The 18,502-nt window shown below is 38.1% G+C and overlaps 1 protein-coding gene across 4 annotated transcripts in view; it reads right to left on the reverse strand.

Moving 5' to 3' along the window:
- The window catches only part of MRPL1 (mitochondrial ribosomal protein L1), a 110,034-nt gene that overhangs the window by 64,596 nt on the left and 26,936 nt on the right, over positions 1–18,502 (reverse strand). For all 4 annotated transcript variants that reach the window (XR_014310582.1, XM_082726559.1, XM_082726560.1 and 1 more), the window contains exons 3-6: positions 9,989–10,247; positions 6,545–6,628; positions 5,127–5,198; positions 1,259–1,370 (exon numbers count right to left, since the gene is read on the reverse strand). Coding sequence is in view for 3 of the 4 variants with exons in the window: in XM_082726559.1 (XP_082582685.1) it covers positions 1,259–1,370; positions 5,127–5,198; positions 6,545–6,628; positions 9,989–10,247 (527 nt within the window). In the remaining variant the exon portion in view is untranslated. The remainder of the gene's footprint in view (positions 1–1,258; positions 1,371–5,126; positions 5,199–6,544; positions 6,629–9,988; positions 10,248–18,502) is intronic.

The following is an 18,502-nucleotide window of genomic DNA, read 5'->3' on the forward strand; positions in this document are numbered from 1 at the left end:
GATCCTTCTCGGGGTGCCTGGGTATTCAAGGTACAGTTTTTATGTTTATTTATTTTTTAAGGAGTCTCCACACCAACGTGGGGCTTCAATTCACAACTCTGAGATCGAGAGTCACATGCTCTACCAACTGAGCCAGGCAGTTGCCCTTTTTAAGTTACAGCTTAATTTCGTTTTTTAAGATTTTATTTAATTTTTTAATTTTTTATTTTTTTAATTTCTTTTCAGCATACCAGAATTCATCATTTATGCACCACACCCAGTGCTCCATGCAATCCATGCCCTCTCTAATACCCACCACTGGCTCACTCAACCTCCCACCCCCTGCCCCTTCAAAACCCTCAGTTTGATTCCCAGAGTCCACAGTCTCTCATGGTTCATCTCCCCTTCCAATTTCCCCCAATTCCCTTCTCCTCTCCTTCTCCCCATGTCCTCCGTGTTATTCCTTATGCTCCACAAGTAAGTGAAACCATATGCTAACTGACTCTCTCTGCTTGACTTATTTCAAAGATTTTATTTTTATTTTTACGTAATCTCTATACCCATCATAGGGCTTGAACTCACAAGACTGAGGTCAAGAGTCATATGCTCCACCAACTGAGCCAGCCAGGTGCCCCTCAAGTTATAGTTTAAATGTTTTCTCCTTCAGCATGCCTTCTCTGATTTCCCCAACAATGTGTAAATTCCTCCTCTACCAAACACCCTTGGCATCCTGTGAATTTATCATATACTACTTTACACTACGGCTATTTATGTAGCAACATTACTTCCTACCAGATTTTGTAAGGGGGAAATATCCGTAATGGGAAAGTTTTTTAAGGGAAGTGTCTACAGAGCCATGCACACAGTAAGCATTTATATGTGTGTGTGTATATGCATATACATGTGTATTATAATATATAAATATACATATGTTGAATGCTGGCATAAATAAGCATACATATCATATTAATAAAGAAGTATAAAATAGTATGGTAACATACCTAAGGAGTAGTAAGTATCATTAATTTCAAACCTAAGTATGGCCTAAATTTAAAGAACTGGTATTATAAAGTAACTAGGTCTTCAAATGATTAGATTACCAATATTTATGCCAAAGGAGAAAAAAAATCAAATCCACACGTTCCTCACAGAACACAAAATTCAAATACCAGAATATATTTACTCTACATTTACATTAGCAGTTTTGTTTTATAACTAAACATACATATCAGAAAGTTGTTGACAGCATATTAAAATAATAAAAAGAATTCTCCCTTACTTCGAGTTAGTTTTGGAAATCTTTTTTTCAGCTTTTTCTTTAATGGGTTAAGCTCGGGCATTATTTCTGGAACAGCTACATAAAAGTCTGATTGAATTTCATCATCCAAAATCTGAAAATTGGGAGAAAAGATTAAACCTTAGATTATATGAAAAGGTTTATCCTTCTGAAAATTAAGTATAATGTAGTAATTTCCCTTATAATTTAGAAAAGAGACATTAAGCACAATTCTTTCCTTCAAACATCCTACAAACACATTTACCAATTATGAAAACCATTAGAACCAAAACATTTTCTGATGTTCTCTTTTAAAAATAGCCACATCCTTTTAAACAAAACAAAACCAGTTACTGGGTTTAATTCTTCTGTGGGGTTATGTTAGGCAAAAGCGTAATAAACTAGAAGACAGCACTGATGTGCACATGGCCCATATACTCCTACGAAGTTGAATTTATCTATTAAAACTGAAGACACAAGGCTGAAAATTTTGCAATATATCATATGTAAAATTAATAACACTCAAATCACTACCGACCGCACTGCTTTCCTAAATTCAGAGCATCAAGAGAACTAATCTATAATTATTTTCACAAAGAACTGAAACTAAAATTCTATTTGCCTCCAATAACTAAAAATAAAAGAGGCGTGGGATGGTCAAAGACAAATTCTTTTATAATTTATTTATCCACACTCTAATTCCACTTTAATAGCAAAAGGAATAATATTCAATTTTTAAAAGACAGTTTTAATTAAATAAGGCAAACATCCGAAATAATTATTAGACTACTATAGTATATTCCTTTTAAACATGTAGTTGCTCACAAAATGATTACAAAAACATTTAGTTGATTACAAAAAAGCAAGTTTTTAGAAAAACACTGCCTGGACAACAAGTATTTCACCAGTGGTTCTTTTTGCACACAGTATTATCATAATATGTGATTCAAAGACGTGGTTTGGCCTTACACAGTGAACCCTAAAATCTTGTACCATGGCAAAATTAAGCACTGATTCTGGAATTTTACCTTCCTGTTATTATTCTTATTTTTCCAAATTCTTTACTCCCTGAATAACTTACTATGGTCCCCTTAACAATAACAACTTGCATTAGATGAGCACTTACCACATGTACAAAGCATCTGCTAACATGTCAAATGAGCCAGTCCTTACAATAACGCTATGAGGCCAGTACCAATATTGACCATATAGGAAACTGAGTCTGTGCACTAATAAAGAGCAGACCCAAATTTCAAACACATGCAATGTGGTTCCAGAACCCAGGGGTCTTATTCATAGAAATATGAAAACAGAGGCAATTTTGAAACATCAAAGAATTACATGTGAAATGTCTACTCTAAGACCTTTTAATACGGATTTTATGACATGCTCCTTTAAATTTAAAATTATGTTTAAAAGTTATGTTATAGTTGGGGCGCCTGGGTGGCTCTGTGGGTTAAGCCTCTGCCTTTGGCTCAGGTCATGATCTCGGGGTCCTGGGATCGAGCCCCGCATCGGGCTCTCTGCTTGGCAGGGAGCCTGCTTCCCCCTCTCTCTCTGCCTGCCTCTCTGCCTCCTCGTGATCTCTGTCTGTCAAGTAAATAAATAAATAAATCTTAAAAAAAAAAAAAAGTTATGTTACAGTTAACCTTAAGATCACCTCTTGGAAGAATATAAAATGATATAAATGAAAACCATGCTTTAGAGACAAGTAAAAATGAAGTTATGAAACAAAATGAATTTATTAAAGACCTTTCTTAGGAAATGACTATTAGTTTAGTAAATTTAGTAAATTTATCCTACATTTTGTAAGTGTTAAGTAAAACAGCATTTAACTTAACTAAAAAATACAGAAATACGTTAAAAAAAATTACAGCCATGATGCTATTTACCAAAACTGTCTTGAATGTATCTCATAATCTGAATAGCTTCTAAAAATCACATGGTTGAAGGGCACTGGATGCTCAGTCGGTTGGGCAGCTGACTCTTGGTTCTGGCTCAGGTCTTGAGCTCAGGGCAGACTCTGTTTGAGGATTCTCCCTCTCCCTCTGTCCCTCCCCCTGTTCACATGAACACTCTCTGTCTCTCTCTATCCAGTTAAAAAAAAAAAAAAAACCTCTAAAAAAATAAAAATAAAAAAATAACATGGATGAGCTCTTTTGAAAGATTATGCTAGTGATGCCTTATACAGCTGGCATTTTCTCTCTAGTAATCAATCACCACTGGTACCCTTAAAGAGATATTCTGTACCTGTAACATTCTATTTACCAAATAACTTCAAAATGTGCTTGGTTTTCTTATTTGGGTTACTTTTTCAAATGTGTTTTATTTAATAAACTTAATTCTACAGAACACATCCTGCTCCCTTACCATTTTTTTCTTGAGAAGTAATTTCTTGCTTCACATTTAACTTCATTTAAACTCTATTGTTGTTTTGACAGTTCTACAAGACACTCTTATGCTTTCAGGAAAAAAAAAAAAACAGACGGAAGGCGGTACACTAACTTAGTTCAGACGAGGTAGTTCTCTGGGCTCCGGAAACTAAGCTCTATTTTCTCTAATTCCAAAGAATCTGTGGTATTGCTTATTTTTTAAAAATTAAATGAATTTTAATAATTTTATTAAAGTTTATGATACATGGTACCACCCTCTGACTTTGACCCAGTCTCAATGAAAGCATAATCTCTTTGTATTTTCCATTAGTGCTACTCCCAAAAGCCATTTTGGAGACTCTCCTTTAAAATCCAGAATCCCCACCACATTTAGAGTAGTACTGGGGTGGGAAAAAACAAACCACAAGCACTCTTGTACATCCCAAAGAAAGAGCCTAGTTCAAACTTTCCCCAAATCAAAATCTGGATACAAAACAAAGAGAAATTTTCAAATCACTTTCTCCTGTTCTAAAAACAAAAAGTTTTTCTATAACTTTTTTCTTTTTTTTTTCCTTTAAGAGTTTATCTATGTATTTGAAAACAGAAAGAGAAAGAGAAAGAGAGAGAGCATGGCAGGGGGTGGGGGGGACCCCAAGCACACTCCCTGCTGAGCGGGGAGCTTGATCCAGGACTCCATCCCAGGACCCTGAGATCATGACCTGAGCCGAGATGCTTAACTGGCTGAGCCACCCAGATGCCCCATTTTCTATAACCTTCAATTAAATTTAGAAGATTTTAGACACTATTAAGGAAAATCTCTTGTATTTTTAAAAATAATGTTCAAAACTCAACAGCCATGCCTCTTCTTCTCACCGCTTAAAAAACAAAACAAAACAAAAAAACATCATTCTGGTTGCAAACCAGCTCCACAAATGCTTTGTTACTTTCTCAACACAATTTCCATAACCACTCACTGCCTCGTGCTAAGCCTATGCCACTCTGAAGTCGCTGGAGAGTAAAAGTTAAGAGTAATCAGAAGTATTGTATCACTACAGAGGTCAGATACTATCCTTTGTGATCTGTAAAGTTAATCACGTTTTTCACTCCAAAGCAAAACAAATATTTGATCTTCAAAACATGAACAGTGACATTCATGAGTTCAAACTTTTAAACTTCATCTTAAATCTCGTATTCAAAACCATAAAGAGTCATATTGCCCTTTCCAGTCTACCCACAAAAACTCTCACAAACATATAAGAAGCAAGGGGTTAAAAAAAACCATGAAATAAATCAAGCATAATTAATATCAGACTGGTTAGTTTTTTTCTTAGCTTGATTTTGAGACTCAAAAGAGTAGGAAATTTTTTCCCTGTTTTCCAGAACTTTACAACCATCTGTCAAAAGATAGAGGCATAGCGGTTAGGTTCCACATGAACTAAATCAATGGATGGCAAAGACAGCACTTTCTGTAACTACTGAACATGAAGACAACACCGTACCTTCTGAATCAGATTAACTCCTCCTGCAAATGCAGCTCCATGTTCTTCTGCTATTTTAATCTCAGATGCATTCTACAAAAATACAATAGTTTGAACATCAATCTTTAAACAAATTCAGTCTGATTTCAAGTATTTTGTAAGAAATAATATCACAGTTCAAAGTAAAAATTGTGGTTTTTACTTTTAAGTGAAAAGTCATCATTTCTCATTCTCAGAGATACTGTCTCCTGAACAAGTTTACTTGTAGGTGACTAAGGCATTTCTTGAATAACACATGAGGAAATACGTGTGAAATGACATATTAGGAACCTAAGACATGGCTCAATCAAACTCTTCAATGCCTTCAATACATCATCTTCCAAAAGTAAACGATTAAAGCATATTTAGTTTTGCTACCTTAAATGAAGACATCTTATCAAACCAAAGAGGAAAGTTACTTAAGAAATTATAGAATCAAAACTATATTGTACACCTGAAACTAATATAATACTGTATGGTAACTAACTAAAATTAAAAACTTTAAAAAAATTTAGCCAGTTGTCTGAAAATTCGAAAGAAAAATATAGAGTATTAGTTATTTTCCATGTTCCTTTTATGCCATTTGGTTTTACTGTGAAAATGCTATCACTCCCTTAAGTCACTCAAGTTTTGTAGGTTTCCCACAGCTATATTCTCCATTTGTCTGGGGGAAAAAAAGTAAATCATCTCTTCCTTGAAAGCGAAGCAGATACAGAAAATTCAAAATGTTCTACAAAACAAATTCATAAATACATTACAAATGTGTGTAATACAAAAAGACTAATAAAGAGCCATATGACTCTATTTGTTACAGCCTCAACTTTTCTGGTTTCCAGACCAGGTGTTTTTTAAGTGTGGTCTCCAGGTCTTCACAGCACTAACTGGGCCCATTGCTTTAAAATAATTTTACTGGGCACCTGAGTGGCTCAGTGGTTTCAGCCTCTGTCTTCAACTCAGGTCATGATCTCAGGGTCCTGGGATCAAGCCCCACATGGGGGTTCCCTGCTCAGTGGGGAGCCTGCTTCTCCCTCTCCGGCTGCCACCGCTCCCCCTGCTTGTGTGTCTGCGTGGGTACATGCACGCTCTTCCTCTCTCTGTCAAATAAATAAATAAAAATCTTAAAAAATAAAATTTCATTGTTTTTGTTTGAGAATATTTTCAGTAGGAAGCAAGAGCCAGCAGGACAAATTCTTTTTTTTTTTTTTTTTCAGTTTCTTATGAGAAACATAATGTAGCAGACTAATAATGATGAAATTAATATTCTGGTTTAGCACTTTCTCAAATGACATAACTCAAGTAAGTCATCTAACTGCTTCAAATGGAAAAAGTAAGACTACATGAATAGTCTACACGATATGTAAAAAAAAAAATGATACGAAAAGTTGACAAAGGTTACTCACCCCTGTAAATACAGCAACTTTATTGATTTCTGAAACGAATGGGTATGGAAAACGAAGAACACTGGCAAACGGCTCCACCTTTTTCTAAATACACAACAATGGAAGAATTCATTCATCTTTTCTATATTCCTCACCTCTATAAAAAACAAAACTGATATGCTTTGTTTTCAATGTTTTAATTCTACCATATGTCCTCTAGTCTAGAACTATTCACTGATTACAATTTAAAGCTAAGAGACTATCTTTCTTTTGTAAGAAATCATATTGACAATCTGCATCTCTCTCCCCACCTCCACAGTGCCACAGCACTTGGCTTCTATGTCTACAGCATTCAACACAATCTGTCATACAGTAGGGACATGACAGTCCGCGCACCCGTATCTTCCCCAGCACCCAGGATAATGCTTTCTACATGGCAGACATCAATCAATATTCACTACCTTAAATTAAATTCAAAAGAACATGTCATTTTTTTGGAGACCATCAAGGAGGATATGAGCACAGCTGTGCATGATGGATGACAGAAAATATCCAGCTAATATGCTCAGTAGGTCTCTGTTAACCCTGAACCTAAGACAGAACGCCAAGCCTGAAAGGCTCTTCTGAGTGGGTCTATTTTGAAACAACATGGATTGCCCACCACTTTCAGAGATACCGAGGAAGTCAGTTGGAAAATCCAAAATATATATGGCATGCATTTAGACACCCAAATATTGGCGGAGATGCTACAGGGCCTGAGAACGTCTTTGTTCAGTTTTCTACTCAAGGAACTGTCGAGCACTGTGGTTCATTCACTTAGAGAGACTTCACATGGGAAGTCTAGGCCCACAGTTTCGGTGCAAATTTTAAGGTCTAGAAAAAGAGGAAGCAGGGTTGTTCCCTAATTAAACAGATTGAAAGGTTATATTTTTAGCAAAACTTTATTTTGAGTAGAGATAACCTCCTGAGGATTTATTTTCAGACAAAAAGGAACAAACTCTTAAGCACACTTGACATCAGACATGCAACTCAATTTTATTGACCGGCATTCCTTTGCCATTAACATGTCACAACTAGTTTCAGCAAATTTTTCACTAGCAAGCAATCACAATTAAAGCATCCCCTGGGGGAATACTGGCTTGCTGTATAAGCACTCTAACAAAAACAAAAAATGTCTTAGGAAGACAACAGTATCCTTTCAATGTTAATAGTTTACAAGCGGCTTTCACTTATGAAATGAAGCTTGTGGTCCTACAACTCTTCATTATGAGCCACAGTTAATAGCCAAAGAACTCAGGTGTTGGGGCACTACCCCCAGCACAGTGGAAAAGCTGCATATAACTTTTAACTCCCCCAAAACTTAACTACTAATAGTCTATTACTGACCAAAAGCCTTATGGATAACATAAACAGTCAACCAACACATAGTTAGTATGCTTTATGTATTAGATACTATATTCTTTTAACAAAGGCTAGAGAAAATAAAATGTTATGAAGAAAATAAGGAAAACATATTTACAGTAGTGTACTGTCTTTATCAAAATCTAAGTGGATCCTCACAGTTCAAACCTGTTATTCAGGGGTCAACAGTATATCAATGGTTAACTGAGAAAGTGATCATCTTGGGTACTTACAACATTTTTAAAATAAAAGAACTAACAGTAACACTGTGCTATAAAATAAAATTACAGCATGGCTTGTATAAACTGCTTCTAAGAAATAAGAACTTAAGAAATAAGATAGACCTTGATTCAAAACCTAACTCCACCTCTTATTTTGTGATCTTGAACAAGTTACTTCAGTTTCTCTGTCTCAGCTTCCTCTTTTGAGGTTATTATAGGATTAAATGAGAAAATGCATGCAAAGCACTTAGCATTGTGGCTGGTACACAGAAAGTTTCCTGTAAATGCTGGTTGTGATTATTAAACACTTACCGAGTCCTTTACATGCACTATCTCATTTAATCCTCTTAAAAACGGAATGAACTGAGCATTTTTTAATAATGTTATTCTCTAATTAGCAAACCTGGCAGGGAAAGCCACATCAGGACTCAGAGACAAAGGCAGAGACCCAAACATCAGCTGGTTTTTCCTTGCCAGGCTGGGACGAAGTTCAACCAGATCTCATCCTTGCCAGCTGTGTCCCACTGTAGAGACACAGTTTTCTCTTTAAACCTGATTGCAGGGGGGCGCCTGGGTGGCTCAGTGGGTTAAACCTGATTGCAGGTGAGCTGGTTACAACCTGGCCTCACTTCATCCAAGGACCCAGCTCCAGGGCTTTCACAGCATCCTCAAGTTTGAGCATCCCTCGTTCCTGCTACTGACGGCGCCATGCGGCCACGGACTGGAGCATGCACCTGGCCCTGAACTTGCACGGGTAAGAGTCATAAACCACGACCTCCATGAGGTACAAGGGTTCCAGAATCTGTAGCTAGAGCACAACTTTGCTCACTTGCTTGATGTACGGGATTCAATCCACGTGGGCCAAACAGAGCTTCTGAGAGCTGCGTCTGGACCTGCAACACCTCAGAATCTTTCAAGTCTTTGGGAGTTTCCACCCACAGTGGAAGGTCTTTCTGTTCTGGTAGCGTCCCCATCGGGAGAGCCTCAAAACTGAACTAAGCATTTTATCTCCCTTTATAAAGAGGTGGAAAAAACAGATCTGAAAAGGTTAAACCAGAAACCCAAAGTCAAAGAACAAGGAAGTAGTGACACCGGGATTCTGGCCTGTACTGTAATCTGACTCCAGAGGCCACACTCGTAAGCACTACACTACACCACCTCCTCCCAAGTGTCCAACTAGTGTTGCTGCTGAGGCTGTTAAATTGTATTCAAAAATCTCTACCTTCTAGTTTGACCAAAAAAAGACATCCTCAGAATAAAAACTGAAATACCATTTCCACGAAAATGAGATCTCTTAAATGAGACAAAATTTAGAGTTGTAATGGACCTCAACTCTAATTCAGTATTTTTACTACTTGTACAGTTTTATAAACAAAAGTCATCCAAGGAACTGCATATAAACAAATAAAGCAGAAAAATTTTGGTGGAAGCAAGAGTGAGGGGCTTGGTACCCTCCTCATGCAAACTTAGTCTCAACGCAGGACTCTAAGGAACATACTCTGATTTCAAACCCTCATTTACAGAAAAGGAACAAGACACCCAGGCACCTTAAGTCATTTTTCAAAGTTACAGTAATACCTCAATTAATTTTAACACGACTTTTGCTGAATTTATACCAGTGATTTTCAGGTGAGTAGGAGATAAGTGTTTATTGACTGCAGAATATGTTGAACATAATTTTATATTTGGAAAATAAAAACAAAATTTTTCATCCCATAGTCTAGAAAGAGTGTAAGATTTCCCAAAAATTATTATAGGAAACAAGAAACTTTAAAAAATTAGGAAACAGCAATTCATACAGCCCCTCCTCACAAATAAATTTATTTTAGTTGATTCTACATACCTTCTTCTCCAGTGCCATATCCAGTGTCAAATCAAGATAAACACCTTGTTTTGGATTAGTAAAGTCCAGAATTTGAAATTTCTTAAGTAACTGAATAGCTTTCTCCACCTCATATATCTGCCTTGGATACAAGCGCTTTAAGTAGACATCATCCTCAGGTTCACCTTCCATAAAGGAGTATGACTTTATTTTTTCAATCTCATCTTTTTTCTCATCTGATGCCTTGCCTTTCACACCTTTTTTCGTTTTCTTTGCAGGCCTTAAAGAAAAGACAAATTCAAGATCAGTTATCTCAATACATATTCTAAGAAAAAAATTTTTTTAAAGACAATATAGGGGTGCCTGGGTGACTCAGTCAGTTAAGCATCTCCTTTCGGCTCAGGTCATGATCTCAGGGTCCTGGGATCAGGCCCTGCACCAGGCTCCCTGCTCAGCTGGGGGCCTGCTTCTCCCTCTCCTCCCCACTCATGCTCTCTCTGGCTATCTCTGTTGCTATCTTGGTCTCTCTCAAATAAATAAATAAAATCTTTACAAAAATAAAAAATAAAGAGACACTGTATATAAAGCAGAAAAAATAAAAGATAAGGTTTATTTTTTTAAGTTTATTTTAATTCAAAACCACAGACTGCTTTACAATGTTTCTAGTTGAACAACTATTAAGTGAACTTTTATACTGTTTTCAGTTGATGCAAAGTTGCATAACACATTGATGCTGCTTTCCAAAAATTTAGAGAAACAGAGGAGACAGAGATGCAAACAGATTTCAATACAATGGGTAAGTACTTTGACAGAATGTCATAGGAGCTGTAGAAAAATCCAGTCTAGGAAGTTAGGGAAGTATTCTGGAGGAGATGACCTTCTAATATCAATTCTTGAAGGATAAGGAATAGTTAGCCCAAGTACATACCCAAGCGAGACAAAAACATATGACCAGTGAAAACATGTACACAAATGTTCATTGTGCAGCATTACTCATAATAGTCAAAAACTGAAAACAACCCAAATGTCCAATAACCCAGATGAACAGATACAAAAATGTGATATATCCACACCTTAAATCCTAATCAGCAGTGAAAAGGAATGAAGCACTGATATAAGCTACAATAAGTATAAAGCTTGAAAACATTATGCCAGTGAAAGAAGCCAGTCACAAAAGACCACATATTGTATGCTTCCATTTGTATGAGACATCAAGAATGGGCAAACCCGCAGAAATTGAAAGTAGATTTAGTGATTGTCTGGGCATGAGGTTTTAGGGGAAGTTACCAAAAATATTCTAAAAATGACACCGTGATGGTGGCAAAAGTGTGAATATACTAAAAACCACTGAATTGTACACTTTAAATGGGTGAGTTGTATGGTATGTATAGTGTATCTCAACAAAGCTATTATCTTAAAAAGGAGAGCTATCCAGGCAAAGAAACAACATAATAAAAGTACTGAGTCATGGGGCACCTGGATGGCTCAGTGGGTTAAGGCTCTGCCTTCGGCTCAGGTCATGATCTCAGGGTCCTGGGATCGAGTCCCACATCGGGCTCTCTGCTCAGCAGGGTGAAGACCAACCCCGCCCTTTCTTCTCCAGGAGACAGGACATTCTCCAGAACAGTGATGGTAACAGGCTGGAGAAGATGAGGATTAGATATTCATAAATAGTGCAGAAAAATGAAGATGAAAAAAGACTATTTTTATACTACACATCCTGTGTTTCTGGCTTGGGTGACCAGATAAAGCGTACTATCATTGAGACCAAAAATAAAGAAGCAAAAACGGGTTTCTTGTGAGGGAGGTGTTCAGAGATGAGTTCAGCGAGGGGCATAGGAGTGTGGGGCCAATCTTTACCCCCTCTCTTCATTCAAGGCCTCTGCTGAGTGACTTTGCAGCTCCTCCCATTTAAAGGGGTAGAGCGTATTTTTAGAACACTGGCCATGTGACTAGTTTGGCCAATATAATAAAGCAAAAGTGACAGTTCCCCTGCCCTAAGCTTAGGCAGATAAGAAGCTTCATGCTTCCACTTGCATGCTTGTATTTCTGCCATTTCCAAAAGAACATGCTTGTGCCACCCCTAGGCAGGAGAAAAAGAGATACTGAAACAGAGTTGCCCCCACAGAGCCCCAGGCTAGACAGGACAATTCACAAGTGATGCCAGACTCAGATATGTGCAGCAAGCCCAGCCCAAGTCCTAGGAGACACCCACCCTAACCGAGCTTAGATCAGCTGACCCACAGATGCTGGCGACGATAAGAGTTCTTGAGTGGTCCGGTATATATCAAAGGCTAACAAGGTGTTTACTAAATATCTAGGAAATCCATTCAACAGGTAAGATAAAAGAGCAGATAAGAATTTCAACCTAAGAAGACCGGGGGAAAAAAAAAAGAGCTAGAGATGATATATTTTCTCAACACTATTTCAAATCACACCTATAATCTTTTATCCAGAGAGTTTTAAATCAGTTAAGTAGTATTTCTAGAAAAAGGTTTGAATCCTGCTGTACATAAAATAATGGCTTTCCAAGGATGTTATATCTACTTGGCAAAAAGGCTTTGCAGGTGTGCTTAGGGCCAAAGACTTTGAGATGCAGAATCCAGGTGGCCCATCTAATCACACAAGTCCTTGAAAGCAGATGTACTTCCCACCTCCATCTGAAAGAGATGGGAAAAGACAGAAGAAATTTGAGTGTGAAAGGGAATCTGCCATTCCTAGCTTTGAAGATGGAGGAAGGGGGCCACAAGCCCAGGAATGTGGGTAGCCTCTCAAAAGTAGGAATGGAGAAGAAACAGATTTTCCCCTGGAGCTTCTAGAGAGGAAGGAAGCCCTGCTGACACCTTGATTCTACCCCAGTGAGATCCATGAGAGATTTGACCTACAGAACTACAGGATAAAAAATGTTTGATGTTTTAAAGCACAAAGTTTGTGGTAATACGTTAACAGAAAACTAATACAGGTCCTATAAAATTTATATGAAAGAAATAGATGACAGTGGGGCACCTGGGCGGCTCAGTGGATTAAGTCTCTGCCTTCGGCTCAGGTCATGATCTCAGGGTCCTGGGATCCAGCCCCACATTGGGCTCTCCACTCGGCAGGGAGCCTGCTTTCCCCACCCCCCTGCCTGCCTCTCTCTGCCTACTTGTGATCTCTGTCAAATAAATAAATTTTAAAAATCTTAAAAAAAAAAAAAAAGATGACAGTAAAATAAATTTTTAAAAAAGAAACTCTAAATCCAACCCAATGTATAATTCCATTCTCACTTTTCAGTCCTCACTGAATCCTTATTCCCACAACTACCAGCATCCTTCCAGCTAATAAGCAGTTCAACAGAACAGCACATAATGACAATGCTCATTTTTAATGGGGTGCAGGTGTCCTTCTGGACTGATGACAAGTCTAAGCAGGTGTCCAAGTGGATGGATGCAACATGCCTCAATAACTACTTTGGAAGTACTCCACAAAACTCTGCATCTTTCAGACTGGAGAAATCACAGTTTTATTTTATATTTAGTGAAAGAACAGGGAGGCCAATAAAAGAAAGAGTCTAAAGGGCATGTCTTGGTAAAATACTTCCATGTAACATAAACAAAACAAGTAAGTGTCCTAGCTATAACCTACAGACTTACTTTCCATAAATGCTGATTTTACCATGAAATTTTTAATCTTGGCCAAACCTGTTCATTTAAATTGCAATTAATATCTGAAATATGGATAGGAACTAAAATATGTTTTTTAAATTAATTCGTATATGAAACACCCAACAGAAGTGTAATACATAGAGTGAGTTGAGTATACAGCAATTTATTTATTTATACTTTGGTCCTTGTTTTGTCAAGTATCTGAAGTGATTTAGTAAAAATATTTTTAAGTTACAAAAAAACACTGTTTTAGTTAAAGGGTAAAAAAGCATAATATCATTATAACAGAGATCAAATAGGACTCTTAAAACACTTTCTGGAGCACGTGGGTGGCTCAGTGGGTTAAGCCTCTGCCTTTAGCTCAGGTCATGATCTCGGGGTCCTGGGATCGAGCCCCGCATGGGGCTCCCTGCTCAGCGGGGAGCCTGCTTCCCCCTCTCTCTCTGCCTGTCTCGCTACCTACTTGTGATCTCTGTCAGGTAAATAAATAAATATTTTTTAAAAACCCACACAATTGAACAAAATCTGTCAATAATTAATTATATAGACCCACTAGCAGTTTTCCATGACTCTCAAAAAATGTCTATCTTTTCTTTTTTTAAATAGTATTTTATTTATTTATTTGACAGAGATCACAAATAAGCAGAGAGAGAGGAGGAAGCAGGCTCCCCGCAGAGCAGAGAGCCCGATGCGGGGCTCGATCCCAGGACCCTGGGATCATGACCTGAGCCGAAGGCAGAGGCTTAACCCACTGAGCCACCCAGGCGCCCCCCAAAAAATGTCTATCTTTATTCATTAGAATCATACCCAGAAGATGTCGGTTTTTCATGCAATTATGTAAGGCCTTATCAGGAGCGCTTAAATAGTATGATTCTTGGGGAATAAAAATAAATCATACTAAAAAGGTTTTTGCCAAGGTGAGGGAAAAATACCTGGCAGTCTGAATCAAAGAGAATTTAGCTGCAGTTACCTGGGTACCCAGACCACATAGATTAAATGAGTAATAAGAGATTATATTCAGGTAATAATCTTCCCTGTTTGTTCCCAGATGTTCCCCTGTCTCATTTATCCCTTAACCCCAAAAGCATGAAAGGAAAAATAATTCCATGTCATACTCAAATAAAACAAACAAACAAACAAAAAATCAGTGCTATAATACAGTTCACTTCAAGACCTTTGAAGATTTGTGACCCCAGAGATCCAAGCCCCTTCAAGGCTGAAAAACCCTTTACATTGAGGAACCGGGGGATAGAAGTGGAAGGGGCATGGTGATTCACAACTTCTGTCAAACTAAACTGAACTAAAGAGAAAATTCCTAGGGCATGCAATCATTGATAGAATACAAACATCTGGACATCTCACTTCTCAGTATAATCCTATAAATAAAGTCACTAATATCTCTGACCCTGGTTTATTCATGAAACTAAATGTGTAAGTTCTGCTTATGCTTACAATGTGAAAGCCAAAAAGAGTAAAACCCAGTCAATAATACAAATAAATGAAAATTTAAAAAAAATAAAAACTGGAAAGAGTATTAACAGCTAGAGAGTCAGTAAAATCACAACTTTTCCTGACTGCATCACAAAGCTGAGATCACAGGGCAACCAAGTAGCATTAAATCCAAGAAGAATCAGCCCGCACTCCCTCCTCCCACTCCACGTGCACACTCAGCACACTCTCACCTGTAGCAGAGCATAAGAGGAAGGAGGTAAGAATGTTGGAGCTACCAGAAAGTCCTGGGACATCGGCACACAACAGGAGTTCACACGCAGTTTGCAGGCCCTTTCCACAGACCTCCCACAATGCTCCTGGGAAAAACTGGAGCAGCCAAGAGACTGGAAAGCCTCCCTCAAGAGTCCAGGCACAGAGATCAGCCACTGCTGCCAAAAGGCGTGCAATCCTGAAACCATGTAGGGCACAAGTAAACACCCACAGGTACAGGGAAAAGAAAGAAGGAAAAAACACCAAAACTTCTACCCTTAGGGCAGGTCAGGAAACAGACCAGTCCTCCACCAGGACAGTAAAGCTGGGGAAGGGCCTGGCACAGACCAGCAGCAGACAAACACCCCAAGGCGAAGGGCCAGAAAGACTGAGAAAACCCCATCCCAAAGGCCCAGCCACACTGGGCCCACTTAAAATAAAGCTGGTTTGGAAAACAGAGAATCTCTCCTGCACCCATCTCCAGATTAGCAAGCACTAATAAGCAACAACAATCCACACTAGGGAAGGAGAAAGGGTATAGACACACACACACACAGCCCCGACGCACAGCTGCATGGGCAAGGCAGAAAACAACATAAAACGGGAACGCTGAGAAAAACCTTCCAGCCAACCCAGCCCCCATCCTACGCACAAGGTAAAGTGCAGAAATTTGAAGCTGATGGTAACCATAGCAACAACAAAACCCAGTTCAACTTCTGACTGCACTGATTCAACACTGTGACAACAGGCATGTGCATTCCCGGGCATAAATACTAGGTACTTTGGTCTCAACTGTTCTACACAAAACGTCTGGCAGTCAATACAAAATTCTGAGATACGTCAACCTGTTATTAACAGAGAAACAGAACCAAAGTCAGAGATGACTAACGTGGACTTTTTTTTAACCTGTATCAGCCACTGGCAAACCATGAGTATGTGCACACACATGGACAGAGAGAAGAGAGAAGCAGGAACAAGCCTCTCTCAGGGCGCCTGGGTGGCTCAGTCAGTAAGCGTCTGCCTTTGGCTCAGGTTGTGATCCCGGGGTCTTGGGATCAGGCCCCACATTGGGCTCTCTGCTCAGCAAGAAGCCTGCTTCTCCCTCTCCCACTCCTCCTGCTTGAGTTCCTGCTCTCACTGTCTCTCTCTCTCTCTCTCTCGTGTCAAATGAAATCTTTAAAGAAAAAAAAAAAGAAAGAAAAAAAGAACAAGCCTCTCTACCCTGTCTCAGATCCTGATTAAAAAAAAAAAAAATTGCCATATAAAAAGTATTTTTTAGTATATTATAAAGTCAGTACATTAAAAAATTAAAACTACAGGGGCACCTGGGTGGCACAGTTGGTTAAGCATCCGACTCTTGGTTTCAGGTTCTGTTGTGATCTCTGAATCACGAGATCAAGTCTCTACTTGATCTAGGCTCTACACTCAGCAGAGTCTGCTTGGGATTCTCTCTCCCCTGTCCCTCTGTCCCTTCCCCCAGCATGCATGCACGCTTGGACACTGTCTCTTGCTAATAAATAAATAAATAATCTTTGAAACCACAACTAAAATTATGAATACTATCATTCTCATCAAGCTACTGAATAACTCTCATTGTCAGACATGAAAAAAAAATTGTAAAATGACTTTTCAGGTTTTTTTAAGTATGCAAATTTCTTATACTATCCTTTTTAGGTAAGTGAAGTTGCTTTTAAAGTTGCACTGGAACAGAACATGGGTAAGACATAAAGTGAAAAATTTCTATTCAATAAAAGAAACATTTAAAGATAAAATGTTCTCAAAGTAATGAATATCCCTAAAAATATTTACAAAAATAAGGAAAAAAGGGGCGCCTGGGTGGCTCAGTGGGTTAAAGCCTCTGCCTTCAGCTCAGGTCATGATCCCAGGGTCCCGGGATAGAGCCCTGCACTGGGCTCTCTGCTCAGCAGGGAGCCTGCTTCCTCCTCTCTCTCTGCCTGCCTCTCTGCCTGCCTGTGATCTCTGTCTGTCAAATGAATAAATAAAATCTTTAAAAAACAAAGTTAGGAAAAAAGATAAATATTCCAACAGAAAAATAGGCAAAAGATATAAATTAGAAATAGGATGAAGAAACAAATAAAGACTGATGATATCCAAAGTTTCATTGTTGGATGGGAATGGGAATGTAAACTGGTACAACCAATACTCCTCCAACTTCTCAAAAACAAAAAAAATCCAGGGACACCTGGATGGCTCAGTGGGTTAAGCCTCTCCAGGTCACGATCTCAGGGTCCTGGGATCAAGCCCCACGTCAGGCTCTCTGCTCAGCAGGGAGCCTGGTTCCTCCTCTCTCTGTGCCTGCCTCTCTGCCTACTTGTGATCTCTAACAAACAAACAAATATAATCTTAAAAAATAAATAAATCAATCAATAAAAAGAATCCAGATACTACAACACTCAAAGGAAGGTTCCTTTCTATTTACATTTCTGCACCTCCCTCTTCCTTCTAGATTCAAGCCACAGCGGACTGTATTTCGTCCGTATCATTCACTCTCATGCTTCTGTATTACTCAAATACTTTTCGCTCAATCCCCCTGAAAAATTCCATCTTTTAGGACCCAGCTCAAATACTTCTTATCATATCCTCTTTCAGGCAGAATTAATTTACATTTCAACTGTGATCCCACAGAACTTGGCCCATTTCTCCACCATAACAGTTAAAATATAAAGTTATAATGCAGATATATGCTTATTTACTATATATAAAGCACTCTTACTAATCAACAACAAAGAACTGGAATAGTACATGAACAAAAATTCACAATAAACAGTGCTCACTTCAGCAATACATATACTAAAGCTGAAATAATATAGAGAGAAAAACTGGCAGTTAACAAAATTACATGGCTCTTAAACACATGAAAAGATATACAACCTCAATAATAACAAAAAAATATAAACTAAAACTTGATGATACCATTTATTACCTATCAAACTGGCAAAGTTCAAAAACTTTAACTATACTGTATATGGAAAAGTATATATTCTAATACAATTCACTGATAAGGACATAAATTGGCAATGTCTCTATAAAGGTAATTTACTATTACCTATTACCAATCAAAACTACAAATGCATACATCTTTTGATTCAAAAATTCTATTTCTAAGAGTTTATACTGCAAATACATTCTAATATTTGACAAGATCTATGTACATGATTATTCATATGTT

The sequence above is a fragment of the Mustela nivalis genome, assembly GCF_964662115.1.
Source record: "Mustela nivalis genome assembly, chromosome: 4".
NCBI classification, from domain to species: Eukaryota; Metazoa; Chordata; class Mammalia; order Carnivora; family Mustelidae; genus Mustela; species Mustela nivalis.